This window comes from Liolophura sinensis, chromosome 4 (assembly GCF_032854445.1).
Source record: "Liolophura sinensis isolate JHLJ2023 chromosome 4, CUHK_Ljap_v2, whole genome shotgun sequence".
NCBI lineage: Eukaryota > Metazoa > Mollusca > Polyplacophora > Chitonida > Chitonidae > Liolophura > Liolophura sinensis.
The window spans coordinates 18,484,153-18,500,687 of NC_088298.1; the positions used below are offsets into that span (position 1 = coordinate 18,484,153).

Genomic DNA, 16,535 nt, shown 5'->3' on the forward strand with positions numbered 1-16,535 from the left:
ATACTTGACTTATTTGACTTATTTGAATACTTCACTTATTTGATTACTTGACTTATTTGACGGTGGAAAGGGTCATTGCCAAAGGATACAGAAGATCATGGAAAAAACCACTGACCTTTGTCAAATACCTGACAAACCTCTTTACAAATGCGAGAAAGCTGAATTCTAACAGTATCAGCTTTGTGCCCTTTAAATTATTTTCAAAGATTCTCTTGAATGCAAACATGTTTAGTTGTATAAAAATTTATTTATAAAAAATATTTATTTATTAACTTTCTTATTTAGTTGCTGATCTGTTTACTTATCTATAATTAATATTTTATGCATTTTACTGCTATTCTGTATGTTTTCTGTTTGTGGACTTCAGTCTGAAATAAAATTATTATTATTATTGTTATTATTGTTGTTGTTGTTGTTATTATTATTGTTGTTGTTGTTGTTGTTGTTATTATTATTATTATTATTATTATTATTATTCGATTGAGGTGTAACCCAGAGCTCATAAATAGTCGACAACTGACGCAGTTTATAGTTTTAAGCCATTTTACACTTGAATATTTTGACTTTATTTGATTTGATTGGTGCTTTACGCATTATGGTGGGAGGAAATCGGGTAGAGTCCGGGAGAAACCTACGACCACCTGCAGGTTAGATTTGAATAAAAGCCCTTCACAACTCATATCGGATGTATCGCAAGCCTGTCTAATCTTTGGTTGCTCCGCATAAGTGAACTTGAGTGTCCTAATTTTAGCTTGCCATCTGCCGTCTAGATAAGATAGCTGTTGGAGAATGAGAAAATTGAGGATATAGTGCAGCTGTGCTAACCTGTTTGTGAAAAAGTTTTCAAATCCAGTTATTAGCCAATATTTTCGTTAACTGTTAGAAACCCGTTATGTTTTGGGTTTTTCTCGCTGTTATTTGTACCTTGGTACAAGACGGAAACGGTAAGTAATACCGCAAATAGCAAATGAAGATACATACGGTTGACATTTTACCAGGTACGATGGTGTGTGAAAGAAAGCTGTTCGACTTTATCCGTCTTTTGACACTGACGTATGTTATCGAGAAACGTAGACTCAATTCCAAGTCTAGTGTGGTTGATTGGAACTGTGCAATTTTTATATGAACCTTTGGTGGGCTTCCACACCGCGTATTGACTGATACTTCAGCTTATCAGCTTATGAAAAAAGTTTTATTTTCATTGGCAAATATTTTATTTAATAACGCTTTAGATTATAATGATTCGTAAAAATCGGTGTTCCGAATTAAAATTAACGCGAAAATATTTTCCGAGCGTTTTTAAATATACCGGTCAACACCGCCATGGAAATATTTTTTAAAATTGGACCTTTTCCATTGGATGGATTTTCGTTCAGAAAAACGCGATCAAGGTCAGATGCTTTTGAACCTACATGTGATCCAGGTACAAATGTCCCGCGAAGGAGACTAAGACACTACATTCTAGTTGTTTTCAAGGATCCGTCATATGTGTTATCAATTTTAAAAAAAATATACTTCGGCGTTTAGGTCTCGTAACAATGATGTGGTGATATATTTTTTACATTTGCTTTTAACATGTTTCGTATGTGTTTCATAAGGAGAATGTCACACTTGCCACCAACTGTATTCCGGAGTTCCCAGCGGGTAAGTCACTTGAACTTTCTGTATTTGCCTGTAACGACATATACAAACCGTCTTCTATTAAAAACATTATTCTTTGTTTTGATTTCTTTGTTACGAACAAGCCGCGCCCATTCCGCATTTTCATGGTACTTGATCAAGGTCCGACCTGAAGCACAACCCAAACATATTTCAATAGGGACCGGCGAAAACATGTCCCTGGATATGCCATAACTCATTTCTCTTTAGATGCGTTCACGTTTGCACGTAAATGGTGTTGCTATTGACATATTCAGGTGTAGGATGTCTGAGTTCTCACGTTGTAGCTTCAAGCGGATCACATACACGGAATCCAGCGAGTTTCTGCAGAATCCGAGAAGAGGATTTTGGACAGAGCTGACAACGTTTACATCTCATTTTCATCCTCTTACTGTAAGTAAAAGATACAAGAAGAAAAGAGCAAAGTGTTCAAGGTTTTTATCTACACTTCAATCAATGGTCCTGTGTGTGTAAGGACAGGTTTGGCAACGTTGTCATCTGACTAGTATCCTATGGTTCTATGTCAAGAATACATGCATAACAAAGTTGACAACGTCTTATACATAATTTTGTCGCATCGCTGTAAGGAAGCCAAAACGTAAAAGACAGGGGTGGCAATCTTTTCATCTACCTTGTTCCCATCAATGAAAGTTAGCAGTAATGGAAGCTCCTAGTGCACAACGTTTTCATTTGACTTTTATACCGTCACAGTTAGCAAACAAGGCTTGAAGGACAAAGTTAACAACATTTTCGTTTAATTTTCCTCCAATGTTATAAAGCATGAAAACAAGGCTCGGAGGACAACTTTATCTAAAAGAGAACTTTGAACTCTACTATGTGCCCCGATTCCACAGAAAAATTCAACTTACTCGCGTCGCAAGATTGCCTACAGCACCATTTTGGAGTAAATAAGATATTTTACGCAGCCCATTTTCTTTTCTTTTTTTCAGCTGAATGAGTTGGAGCGTTTACGGTCAAACAGTGGGTTAACTGTTATACAAAGAATTTACGTTCTCGACACGTTTACGTCACGTCTCATTTCGGACGACTTCATCCACAAAATTCATGCCGACATGGAAACAGTCCGTAACGGGAAAATGACGGTCGTTCTCCGTTTCTGCTATGCTTTCACTTCTGTAAGTAGAATATCCATTTTTCAGATAACTGATTCAAGTGAGGCTTCAACAGAGAACACCAAACCTCAACCTTTAATCGCCAACTTGCGAGATGCGAGGCCAACGCCGGCATTAGACAAGGAGTTTGTAGATTTCCTCGCTTTTGTGGTGGGAATCTTGCGTATGGCATTGGTGCTTATGAACGGTTGACGTCGCTCGTGTGGTCGTTTGCGCGGTCTGAAATACGGCATATGGCATATGTATACGTTGCACGTGAGAATATTTGTATTGAACTAGCCCGAATATCAGTTTTTTACTCCAGGTATTCCTGTTCGCTCCATCCATAAACATATTTTATTTGAATAATTATTGACTATGTCATAAAGTAACAATGAAAAATGAATAAAAAAATCAATCAAACCGAAGTTTAAGCGGAACTTAGGAACATTTGTTTTTATACAGAAGTTATAAATTGACATCATTTTGGCACCGAAAACATTACTGTCACCTTCCCTGCCATTACTGACAACTGTTGACCGTTTCCTTTCATATGGTACCGTACTAATTTCTGACTTTTCAGCCAATTTTTAGTAGCTTCTGTTCTAATTTCTCGCTGTGATATTGTTGAAATACTGTCGATGATGGCTATACTCACTGACATTGGATATTATCTGGAATCTTAAGAACAACAGCATGGTAGAAAGGAAAATGTCAAAGAGCGACAGAACCACTCTGGGGCTCTAAGGTAAGAATAGAATGTCCATACTATTGCACTTTGCTGCACAATGGGAAGACGTTTCTGGCATTATGCATTTCAAATGATCGCTGTTTCGGTACCAGAAAGTCAGCTGACAGCCAGACCACACAATATTGTTTTGTAAGATTCTACGATCCTCTCGACGCTGTTTCGTGTTACTTCCCATCACTTCCGTTACTGTGTATTTTTGCAGAGTCCCAAAGCACCATATGGCGATGCTAGCAAAGAATGGGTGTTGAAACATATCCATCAGCTGTCCCCAATCTTCCACCAATATGTGGACATCATCGATTCAATCCAAGCTGGCTTTATCGGGACCTGGGGTAGGTGTGTTTACATTTTTGTGTGTGTTTTACAAATATTACAAGACAAAACATCGCTCAAAACTGAAGTAGCCATTTTTAGAAGGAAACACTGCCCAAAAAACACAGTTATTTGTCTGAGCATGCAAATACAGCTTAATGTGCAGTTTGCATGCAACATTAAAACATCGATTACAGTAATAGATTTGAAAAATCATTTAATCACTGATGTAAAGCTACATAAGACCCACCGTAAAACATTTCGTGTTTCATGCCCCACGAGGAGCAGTTCTGCGGGAGGAGGACGTTGTTGTTAGTGACTGCATGATTAAATATAAAGGTCTGCTTAGTAGAAGAGACAATTCGTCTTCCACGTTCTGTGACAAATAGTTCTAGATGAGAATGTCATTGTTGTTGTTGTTAATGATCCTCATGTTGTTGATCGCACTATGGATATGCGCATGCGTCAAGTGTTGTGGCTAAACATCGGTCAATATTTCTTCTTTTTTTCTGCAGGTGAGTGGTACTACACGACTTATTTTGGGCAACCGGGAGAAAGAGATTATAAGAAATATCCTCACACATTTGGCTACAGCCCGCAGGTAATAAAAGACAGAGGAGATGTGCTGAAGGCGGTGATAGACGCTGCTCCTGTGGACATGTAAGTGTTGAGTTGGCAACGAGTGATTGTCCAACCTGGGTTGTTAAAAAGCAGTTCTGTTCGATGTGATCTTTAGCATAAATTGTCATAGCAAAAATGTGATATTACATCCGCGTAGGAGGAGAATAATATCACATGAAGATGTTCACGTCATACCCAGATCATAGTGCCGTATGGGTGTACCATCCGCGTATGTTGAGCGTAGAATCCCACCATCGTCCGCGTTGGATTTTACGACATTAAACATTCGCACATAAAATCATCTAACTTATAAAAAATGTTGTGTTATTCGACCCCAAACTTATATGTTCTGTTGAAATAAAAAAAATATTTACAAACGGTTTAATTTTCGGCTTGGTTACTAATCTTCACGCAATCATGATAAGATGCAGATCGAGTTTTGACTGTTTCTACAATTATTCGGTAAACGCACAGCCGTAACCTACTCGTACAATGTACGATTTTCTTCAGTGCAAACTTTTCTGAGGCAGGCAATTTACCCGTGAATGATAAATATAGTGCATAGTTATAACATCACTTATACATAATAATTTAGGCACAATGGCTGATTTATCATATTACATGTAGTGTAGCTTTTGGCGAGAACATACATCATCTCCGGTTGTCCGTGAATGCAGTTAAGATTTTACATTTCCACTGAAACTAATAAACTAACTAATAAACTAATAAAGCGAAAATCGGACGTCATGCACTGGGCTAGCTCACCTTATTATCGGCGTGAATGAGTGAGAGTTAGGCGAATGGCAAACCTTTCACTAATGACAAAGCCTTCACTGTCACCTCGCCTGCCTTACCAGGTAAATAAACTGAAGATACATCGTACCGTGTTTACAGCTAGCGTGTAGACAAAGGCAAACGTGCCGTAAAACGGGCTAAATGAGACTTAGAAGTACAGGCTAGTCATCATCCCGCATAAGACACAATCAGGACGGTGGCAACATCCGCGCATGGGTCGCCCGCCCTGGCCGTATGATCCGCGTAGGATGCGACCCGCAACCGATCAAGATGCACGTTGTATGGGCGGATGATACACGTAGACTATGTCTACTTGTATCTGTATTCCAGTCCGGCGTAATATAGATTGCCCATTCCCCATTGTCCAGTGGCAATAATTTTTTAGACGTACGTATGTTAAAGTATGTTGGGTCGTGTTTTTTCGCTATGTATTTGCCTTCACTGGCAAATACTGAAGCTGTATTTTATACCGCTTATCTCTACGTTCCAGAAACGAATTAGTGAAAATGAAACACACTAAAGGGAGATAATGAAAGGTACACAATTTTTAGAGCAAATTCAAATCGGGGCTCCACGAAATACATGTTTATGTAGCTCTGTTCCCGTCCACTTCTCTGTAACATTATTTAATAAATTCCCTTTTCCCCATACAGACAAGTCCAGCAACGGTACCCCTCTTGGAACAGAATGATCTACGGACCGACCCCAGCCACGCGCCATGACGTCACCACGCATACCTACAAAGGGAGGACTGGTAGGCTTCACACTGAGATATTGACCAGCTGATTCCAATGTGTCTTTGCTAAATGCTTAGAAATCCCTTGTGAGGGCGCGGGCCGTGATGTAGTGGTTAGAGACACTTGCCTTTCAATCGCTTGGACACACGAGCTGAGGATTAAAAAATAGGGGAAAAAACTAAATAATTTTCTCTAGATCGTGAAAGATGGATAAGGCTCTGTTGTATTATATCGCGGAAATTAACGGAACCAATTCGTTCTTGTCGGGGACAGCTGCATCTTCACAAAAGTTAATGCATTTTTTTCTAACGTGTGAGCTTGGAATTAATAAGAAATTGCACACATGTAAACCTGTGGAAAATCCATCCACATAACCAGTTTGGATAAATGACAAAACTCTCAGTCTCCCTTAAATTTGGGAGACACCATATGATTTTACTCAGTTTTGTGAAGTACATGTATTTAGAAAGAAAAATGGATGGCTTTTCCATGACGCTTTACCATGACTAATAGCTGCAAGTCTAAGTCTCAGATGATACAAATCGCGAAAAACAATCTTGAAACGTCACAATAACAGTACACTTTGTCGTTATTACTTGGTCATTTCTCGTCATTTCTTGTCATTTCTCGTCATTTCGAAATAAATGTTTGGGCAGTATATTTATCCTTGTCACACCCTGACCTCATTAGACAAGCATGCGCAGTGACACATTCACAAAATGGTTTTTAACCCTATTATAGATTGAGAAAAATAAAAATAAAATTTTAGATGAAATGTGTGCTAAAGGTTAGTCGTAAATGGTTTCTTCAATATTTTTCTTTCGATTTTTCTTTAAAGAGAAAAAGGCATTTGAAAATAATTTTTGTATGGTGGGTATTAGGGGCCGCCTTTTGGTACATTTAGTATTAGTGTAATAATGTTATAAATGAGGATGCAACAAGTGCTTAATAAATATATTTGCACTAGAGTTTCGTCTTTTCAGCTGTGTTCAGCCTGAATTTTGATCATATTTATATTTTCAATATAATTAAGATTAAGTGTACATGTTTATATATAAACAAAAAATTCACATTCAAATAAAATATACTACACATGAGTCACATCCTTATTTGGAACATTATGCAACGACGATAAAATGTTTTCAAATACATTTTTCTTCTGAAAGAAAACATAAAAAAATATTAAAAACCATATTTGCAAAGAAGGATTGACGCTCTTTCATCTGGTTCTGACATCATTTTTATGTTTTCTTTTCCTTTGAAGCAAGTGTAGAGGTTTGCCATTCGTGTATCTGCGTCCTTGACCTGTTTGGAGGATTTTACCTTGGTCGATGTTGTGTTGTATCACTGACAAAACCTTTGGAATATTTCAGCATTTCACAACGACTGTTTCCTGGCGGATAAAAATGACGTCGGCACTTATGGCGACGGCGTTGACGTTGATTACCCCTACCTACACGAGCAGACGAAATACCTGGTGGCTGGAGGAGAGACATGTCAGCTGTCGGTCCGGGACCCCAGCAGGTAACGGAAAGACCCTTCTTTCAGAGGCATTTAGGAATTGGTATGGTATAGAGTGGCAGAGGCATTACTTATGGATAACAACTCCTAGATTTATTGTGTTGGTAACGTTTTGATGTACATCGAAACATCACCAACACAATGAATCTAGGAGTTGTTATCCATAAGTAATGCCTCTGTCAATCTAAACGGAAAGACCCGTTTTGTCTCGTGGTGATATTTATTTATTTATTTCATTAGAGTTTTACGCCATACTCGGCGGCCAACATTATAGTGGGCGTAAACCGGGCAAAGTTCGTGGTAAACCCATGGCCATCTGCTAGATGCGGGCAGAACTTCTCATATACTGTACAGCCGGAGAGGAAACCGGCATGAGTTGAATTTGAACTCGCAGCGACCGCATTTGTCAGAGGCTTAGTAGGCCAATGTGTCGCGCTGACACGCCAAACTACCTCGGCCAGGGAAGCCCTCTTGGTAATATGTTCTAAATGTGTACCTATATCATACAAAGGAGGTGTCTATAATATAAAAAAGTACAACATTAAGCACTTAGGTTTTTGTCAACAAATGGCCGGAGTTTGTGTCAAAGTAGAAATGTCATACATTAAAATATTGTTTGTGTTTATATCTACCATCTCTCTTGAAAAGCAAACTAAGGCAAATAATTTAAAAAAGGAAAACAACCGATTGGTCACAAAAATCCAAGTGTTGCAATACAACACAATAAGTAATAATAGCAACAATAATAATAATGATGATGATGATAATAATAATAATAATAATAACAATAATATAAAAGAAAGCTAAAATATGAAGTAAGGTTCATCGCGCAGATAGCTTAAAACTATGCATAAATATACTTTCATTTATTATTTTTTTAGATTTTTGTGAAGAGAGCTAAAGCCGTGAAAACGTTTGGATTCTAAGGTTGGGTTTATTGACCATAATATCAGCTTTCAGGAACGCTGAAGTCAAAGAAAGTTTTTCCAATTTTAATCACGACACTGAATTTTGTATTGGGTCTTTTAGCCCATGAGTAAAAGATCGCTGACATAACGTTCTCAAAAATTCTTCCGTTCTGGTGAACATCAGGAACAAAAAGTGATGCGACGACGTATTTTTACGCATAGTTTCTGTTATCTACATGATGAACCTTACCATATGTTTTAGTTTTCTTTCAAAATAAATATACCCAATGGCGTTTTTCAAGTGCAGCTGAAGGTTAAATATCTCTGTGCCAAGTACGGCTGATGGAGATACATATCATGCCCCTGCGTTTTGTAAAATGTGGTAAATGGCTGAAAACGTTCCAGGTCCTTGGCATTGCAATCAAAATTTTATGATACCTTGGAAAGTGATATATTTACACGCCAATTTGTCATCAAGTTGAAGTGAAAAAATGTCTTATTAATATCATATCATATAATGTCTAATAATATCCTTGATTTAGACCGGCTCTCCAAACATGAAGGAACTGACTACAAAACAAATTAGATATATTGTACAAAATACGATGATTTTTCGCCATTCCACACCTAAGTCTCCCTCGTAATTTCAATAATCTATTGTTTACTGGTGAACTTCCCATTTAAAGATTCTTATATCCACTCATACACTTGTCAGGCATAAGTGTTCCACGTCTCTGCACGACATGGCCTATTTCCACTGGACATTCCTGAACATAGGCTTCTACAAACCCGTGCTTCACGACTGGCAAACTCATGGCTGCTTCAACGATATTTTCAGGAAGCTGGGATACAGATTAGTACTGAAAGAGGTGGGGAAACGTTTGTATTAAAGGCGAACTAAGCTGAATACAAAGCATGAAAAAGGCATAGTGGTATTCAAGAAAGATACCGCCGGAATTTATTTGGCAAAAGAGTTTATGTTTTCTAATCAAATCAAGTTTTCTCTATTTTCAACAATATTTCGTATTTTGCCTTCCAGAGGACTCGTTCTTGCCATATTTATGGCGTTAAAAAAGTTGGAAAATGTTACAAACCGGGTCACATACAAACTTTGAACGGTGATACGTCAGCAGACGAGAATCATTTTGTCATTATTTGTGTTGTTCTGAAATAATGATTTATTTTCTGGCCAAAATTGTCCGGAATGTCATATTTAAATAGCAGTGTTATCGTCCATAGGCATTGCACTTTCTTGATGTAGCACAGGTTCTAATGCTATAAATTGCTTGAGACCCTTCCTGACATCAAACCAGCGACCCCTGGGGCATCAAATCACCAGGGAATGTACACTCAAAAAATTAATCTGTTGAACTTAACAGAAAGGCTGTTATGTGAGTGATGCTAAGATGTATCCTGTTATTGCAGCACATTGTTCTGTTAAATATAACACACATATTCTATTAATTAGACATAACCATTCTACCAGATTTGTAGGATATTATATTGAATATGACATATTGTTGTGTTATAATAAAAGAATACATTCTGGCATCACTCAGACGATAGACTTTGTGTTAAATTCAAACAGATTAATGTGTAACCCATTAAAACGGCAGTACGGTTGCCTAAAATCCACTTTCTAAACAATATGTACCAACATGATAGCAGCAATTTGACAGCTGTTTTTTTTGTCTTTAAAGGGCGGTTCAAAGCCTCTTTTGTTGTCGCTTATCACCACTTCCTTTTTATATCGTCGGTATAAACATGCATTCCATTCATTGTTTATTTGCCCCATGGATATTACTGGTACTTTAAAGCTTCTTTCACGCATAAAACTGCAGGTAGAAATTTCTTGAATATAGCTTTAAGCAATAATAGCATGGATCAACAAAGTCTACATTAAAAAGGGAAAAACATGAGTTAGTCGCTGTTAGACAAACGTTATGTTAGACAAACTGCATATACCACAGCACTATTGTTTTCTCCAGCGGCAACATTTGCAACAACGGTATCAGCTAAACACTACAGAGTAATGGCGCTTGACAACAGTCAACCTGATAAAATAACAGAATGCGTGCAACATCTACATTTGCTTTATTTCCAGTCCGTTTTTCCTACTTCCGTCCATGTAGGATCAGATTTTTGTTTCCGCATTGTGATGAGGAATAACGGGTTTGCTGCTCCCTTCAGAAACTGGCATGTTCTGCTCGTCATGAAAAAAGGGTAAGCTTACAGAGGTTCTGCTCGTAGCGAGAAATGGGTAAATTTACAGATATGTTGTGCTCGTCACGAGAAATGGGTAAGATTACAGAGATGTTCTACTCGTCATGAAAAAAGGGTAAGCGTTCAGGGGTTCCACTCGTCACGAGAAATGGGTAACTTTACAGAGATGTTCTGCTCGTCACGAGAAATGGGTAAGATTACAGAGATGTTCTACTCGTCATGAAAAAGGGTAAGCTTACACAGGTTCTACTCTAAGCGAGAAATAGGTAACTTTACAGAGATGATCTGCTCGTCATGAGAAACGGGTAAGGTTACAGAGGTTCTATTCGTCACGAGAAATGGGTAACTTTACATAGATGTTCTACTTGTCAGGAGAAATGGTTAAGATTACAGAGGTTCTACTCGCCCCCCAAAAGGGTAACATTAGAGATGTTATACTCGTCACGAGAAAACGGTTAGTTTTGTGAGTTCTCCCCGAGAGAGAATGATAGCATACAGGTATAAAGTATAATCTTAGCTACTAAGATGTGCCTTCAGAAATGAATGGTTTGGTTGTATACACGTAGCTTGTTTGAGGACTTTAATAGTCTAAAGAGAGTATCTAAAATTTAAGTATATTTTCTAGTATTTTAAATTTTTTTCTCTATTGTACTCCTAGGATTTTTACTTAGTTATATTCCTTTAGTTTTGTTTCAACAATTCTTATCCAAAATATTAATAACTTAATTTTTGTTTAAAAAATCATATAGGCCTATTTCGGCAGAAATATATATGCATGCGTGATTTATATATGTTTTTTTTATATATGTGTATGGAAAAAATAATTGTGGATGTCATTTGCACACTTCTTTTGTACTAGTCATTGTTTGTCCGCTCGACATAAGTATCCTTTCGCTAATTTTAATTTTAATGTTAATTTGTTGTAACCAAATTAAAATTGAGGGTACCCTTACTGAGATGTTCTAATCGTCATGGGGAATGGGTAAGATTACAGAGAAGTTCTACACGTCATGGGAAAAGGGTACAATTACAGAGATGTTATAATCGTCGTAAGAAAAAATGCAACTTTACAGAGAAGGTTTTCATCGTTATGTTTTTTTAGATCATCCTTCTTTGAAGCACATCTGCCAAGTTTCGACATGACTTTGTGGCTACCTGGAAAGGACATTATCTTGGAACACTCTATCCACGTGCCCAGTGAAATGGCAACTGGTACATACGAGGTATGAGACCTTGTTTTGTGTTTATTTTAAAATCGACTGTTAAAGTGTTGGCGTAATGCGACTGTCAGGTCATTGGTCAACAAGGTTGCGTGTTAGAAACTAGCCCGGCTGGGTACCTCGCCTTCTACTATATGGTAGGACGCTAGATACGTGGAACTTTACTCTTGACGCTCTCATTTCCATCACCTATAAACCCGACCGTCCTGAAAAATATAATATACTAATATACCTCCAAAAACTTTAACACTAAAAGAAATAATGAGCAAATTGTGCTCAGATTGACAGTCTATACACACCTGCCATCCTCGTCATGGAGGCGAGAAGGATTCCATTTCGCTAATAAAATAGGGGGGGGGGGCTGGGTTGCGCTGTCTGTTCTTTTCAAAATTTGACAGCCCACATTTTCCAAGGACTAAGTCAAAATGATTAACATAATATTGGCCAGGCAGTTGAATTTGAAGTTGAAATATTTACAAATGTACCCTCACGGATTATGAGTATTACAAGAAAGAGATGGGAGTGAACGATGATGGCAAACATATTCCGTGATGCAGGACTCAGTCCGCGGTACACAAACCACTGCCTCCGCCCCAAAGCAGCCATTGTTCTGAGCCATGCTCCTGTTGGAATACATGTGATAATGTCCGTAACTGGACACCGGAATGAGTCCAGTCTGAGAAGTTACATAGGGCTAGAGGCCGTCTGAAGAACAACGCCGCTCTTTGAGAAGTGTTTACACTTAACCGTTGTCCCCCTCCACCCCACCCCCCAAGCCGATGGATGCCCGTGTAACTTGTCAACTTGTCAACCTTACCGTCATTCAGACACAGAGTGTGACCCGAATTGGGTAAAATTGTGTGACCCGAAAATGTAGGCCTGAATCTGCGGAAATTGTCTCCACAGTCATCAAATCCTTGGCAACGCTACCATCTCAGGAAGCACCTTCCATTTAAGCTTCAACTGAATCTACAAGTTTTTCCTCGAGTTAAATCCTTCACTCTTGACAGTTTTTTTATTAGTTTGCCTAAAATCATCATTCCTTTGTCTTTGCAAAACTGCTACGTTGAAATTTAGAGCTCGAATTGACATGGAAAGAAGCTGGTGGGAAATGTGGATTTATCACGTGTCTCACTCTGATTGGAAGATTTATTTTTCACCAATTCCATTTATATCAGCTTACTCAAATCATGACAACACACCCTAAACCGCTACATATTAACAAAATTAGGAGAGAGAGCGGTTGTTTTCGGTGATATTTCCCCCTAATGGCTCTATTATTTCATAATGGTATTTTAGAATGCTTGCGGTCCCTCGTTCTCTAAACAGTGGACAACTGCCGTCTGCTGTGCATTGTCTTGGTAATTTAAGCATGGCAAACTACGTTTTATTTCTTGACCATTTTAGCCATCAATGAATAAAATAAATAAGTGGAATTTCTGGCCAACATGGAAAAACATTCTGAGAATGCTGCTTGTCTGCTTGTGCAAAGATAAAAACACTGATGGTTTACTTTAATCTGGTGATGACGAATATGGTTTCATTTCTTTGATAGAGTGAATTGTCTGGTAAATTGCAATTGAAATGTGAAAGCTTAAAGCTACCTACAGCCAAAACCTGATTATGCTCTTACTTTGAGCTTATAACAGCGCAGCACAGATGATACACACAAAACATGGTGTGGTCTAAAATTAGCAAAAGGGTTTATTTCCCATATACTTTTTAACGTTTAAGGCTCCCTTTATGGTTCTTATGAAAAGGAGAACGTAAATGTATGCAGTTTTCTGTGCAATTGCTCGTATTTTTCCAGCTTGACTAACCGCCACAAATATTGCTGTGTGCAGATACTGTCCTATTCTAAGTCAGAAGCTGAAGACTGTGAGAAGACCGCATAAGTCTAGGCAGTTCTAGTTTCTTTTCAAATCGTTGTGAAAAATCTCTAAAATTAAGCCAGTCTGCTTCGCAGTATTTCGTTAGTCTATTTTCGTTTAATGTCTCCTTTCACTCTTTCAGATGATGCTAGTATTCAGGGACCGTCGAATCCCTGCATCTTCCGATTACAACATCCTGCTAGCTAACAACAACGTCCCGGAGCATCAGGCGGGAATTAATAACCTGAGGCATAGCGTATTGATGGTATGTGTATAGGAGTACTCTCCCCTTGAGCACTATGTTTATTACATGTATTTGCAAGCCAGAATCGATTCATTTTCATCTACAGTTAGAAACAGTCTTAGCTGATATGAAATTGTGACGTGGGCATATTTGAGCAATTATGCCTAACTGTGTATCAGATACAACCTTGTCTATAGGTTGTCACGTGTAGACTTAACTTTTTAAAATTGTTTTTACGTCTTGCAGAGGAGAGAATTTGTTTCATCAGTAAATCTTCGTTCGCTGTAAGCTAAATACGTTTGTGATCAAGCCCTAAAAGACGACTGCTTCTATACCAGTGAGGTCAAGAGTTCGATTCCAGCTCCGGCTTGTTTATCTGCGGCTTTAAATCAGAATAATTGCGGGGTGTTTTACGTCGTAGTCAAGAAGATTTCACCTATACGAAGGTGGTCAGCATTATGGTGGGAGGAAACCGGGCTGAGCCCTGGGGAAACCCACGACCAGTCGCAGGTTGTTGACAGACCGAGAGATGTATTGGTATCATTAACACAGACATATTCACAATAGACAAACAATATCTTTGCTGCAACTTCTGGACGTCCACCAAATTAGTAAACCACGTCATACCCTGAATGGCCGAGTATTACGCTTCTTTTTCTATACATTATAGAAAAGTGAACTGAAAGAAATAAAGTAGTAATCCAGCGAAAGAACTTTTTTTAACGTGGACTTATTAAAAGGCACTAAAGTGTTAAGTTGGGCTTCACGGACCAATTAAGATTTCAGTGAGGGAACAATCTTCTACACACCATATTCCATATCAGCCTAATACGTTTATGTACACCACGTTAAACTTGACAGTAATTCGCGTAGTAATTTCTTCGAATCGTGAACCTTCATTCAAGCACGTTTGGTTTCACATCACTGGTATCCCCCAGTATAGGCAAAGCCCTTCACTTAAACAGTCATGCAAATTGCATTTTCAATAAGTCCAAACAATCAAAAATACAAAGAAGTAAAAAAAAAGTATTTGCGGGAAAATAGTTGACGGGGTTTTAACAAAGACAAAATGGAATTATTAAACAGCTTTGACTTTTAACATTTCAGATCTCCGGCGGTCACCAGACAGCGTCTTCCACCTGCCCACATCTGGTGAAATGGACGCCGCCGAATCCTTCCAAGTATAAACGAGTTGTCAGTCAAGTTCACGTGTGAAGATGTTTAGCACGTGTACTTATTGACACACGCTCTCACGTGTAGACTATGTAAATGCTAGCAAAAAAATAGATCTGGACGTATGACTGCATTAAGCATTTTTTTTATCAAAAGCAGCTTGTCAGATCATTACACAAATGTGCACATATGTGCTGCAAAGTAATGCATATCTTCTCTGGGGCCTCCGGCTGGCCGAGCTTGCCAGAGCCACGCAATGACCACGAAGCCTCTCAGCAATGCTTCCTTTCCTGCCGTACGTAGAACGGTCTGCAACAGCAATCTGCGGATGATCGTGACCTTCCCCCAGGGCTCTGTCCGGCTTCCTCCCATCATAATGTTGGACGCCGTCGTACAGTTGAAATATTCTTAAGTATGGCGTAAAACAGCAATTGATTACATGACCTTGTTACGCGTAACATTCACAGATATCATGCATTAAGCTTCTCGTGCAAGAAAAAGGCTCAGAGTAACAAAATATTACACTGTGCGTTTATATTACATTGGGGGCCTCCGTGGCTCAGTCGGTTAGCGCGCTAGCGAAGCGTAATGCCCAGGAGCCTCTCACCAATGCGGTCGCTGTGAGTTCAAGTCCAGCTCATGCTGGCTTCCTCTCCGGCCGTAAGTGGGAAGGTCTGTCTACAACCTGCGGATGGTCGTGGGTTTCCCCCGGGCTGTGCCCGGTTTCCACCCACCATAATGCTGGCCGCCGTCGTATAAGTGAAATATTCTTGAGTACGGCGTAAAACACCAATCAAATAAATAAATAAATATATTACACTGAAGGTGAAGAAACCGGATATGTCCATGTACTTGTAATAACAAACACTAGCGTCTGTTTAACAACATAACCTGAGGTGTTCAGAAGAGGCGCGGGAAATTATAGATCACACTTCATAGACGTTTTTGTTTCACGTGCTGGGTAACAATATGACTCAACTTATAACAATGAATTTTTACCAGGTCTCCTTTCCTGTTACACTTAAGCTTTCAGAGTTTTTCTCTAAATCTAACAAATATTTCTATCTGCTATGGCAGGATATTTGGCACTTTGCAGATGACTTCATTTTTTTTTTACGAACCGCAACCCTCAGTGGGTATGGGGTTCGCGCAACTGTCTAAACGTAAGGCTGATGGGGTTTTTTTCGGCCTATTTCAGGTGTCTGTCCTCTCAATGCGAGGCTCCATAGGATTGGGTTACATCCTAACTGCCTTTGTGACTACTGTTATATGGAGGAAACTGTATCTCATTACTTACTCCATTGCTTTAATTATACTAATAATAGATTCGTTTTACAGCAACGAGTAACTGCTCTGGGTGTGAAACGTCTTACTGTTGAAAGGTTACT

General features: G+C 38.7%; 1 protein-coding gene across 1 annotated transcript; it reads left to right on the forward strand.

The window, feature by feature from the left end:
* The first annotated feature begins 823 nt into the window (after positions 1 to 823).
* On the forward strand, positions 824 to 15,263 carry LOC135464938 (uncharacterized). Its single transcript, XM_064742524.1, has 13 exons — positions 824 to 944; positions 1,599 to 1,644; positions 1,947 to 2,052; positions 2,610 to 2,795; positions 3,725 to 3,854; positions 4,350 to 4,494; positions 5,904 to 6,004; positions 7,361 to 7,511; positions 9,132 to 9,285; positions 10,521 to 10,639; positions 11,742 to 11,862; positions 13,873 to 13,995; positions 15,082 to 15,263. The coding sequence occupies exons 1-13, from the start codon at positions 893 to 895 to the stop codon at positions 15,187 to 15,189; spliced, it is 1,542 nt and encodes a 513-aa protein (XP_064598594.1). The 5' UTR covers positions 824 to 892; the 3' UTR covers positions 15,190 to 15,263.
* Positions 15,264 to 16,535: the final 1,272 nt, after the last annotated feature.

Coding starts and splice junctions, on each gene's coding strand:
- LOC135464938 (XM_064742524.1), top strand. CDS start 893: ATGTTTTGGGTTTTTCTCGCTGTTATTTGTACCTTGGTACAAGACGGA. Junction 2,796..3,724: donor TCTGCTATGCTTTCACTTCT/GTAAGTAGAATA, acceptor GTATTTTTGCAG/AGTCCCAAAGCACCATATGG. Junction 6,005..7,360: donor TACCTACAAAGGGAGGACTG/GTAGGCTTCACA, acceptor GGAATATTTCAG/CATTTCACAACGACTGTTTC.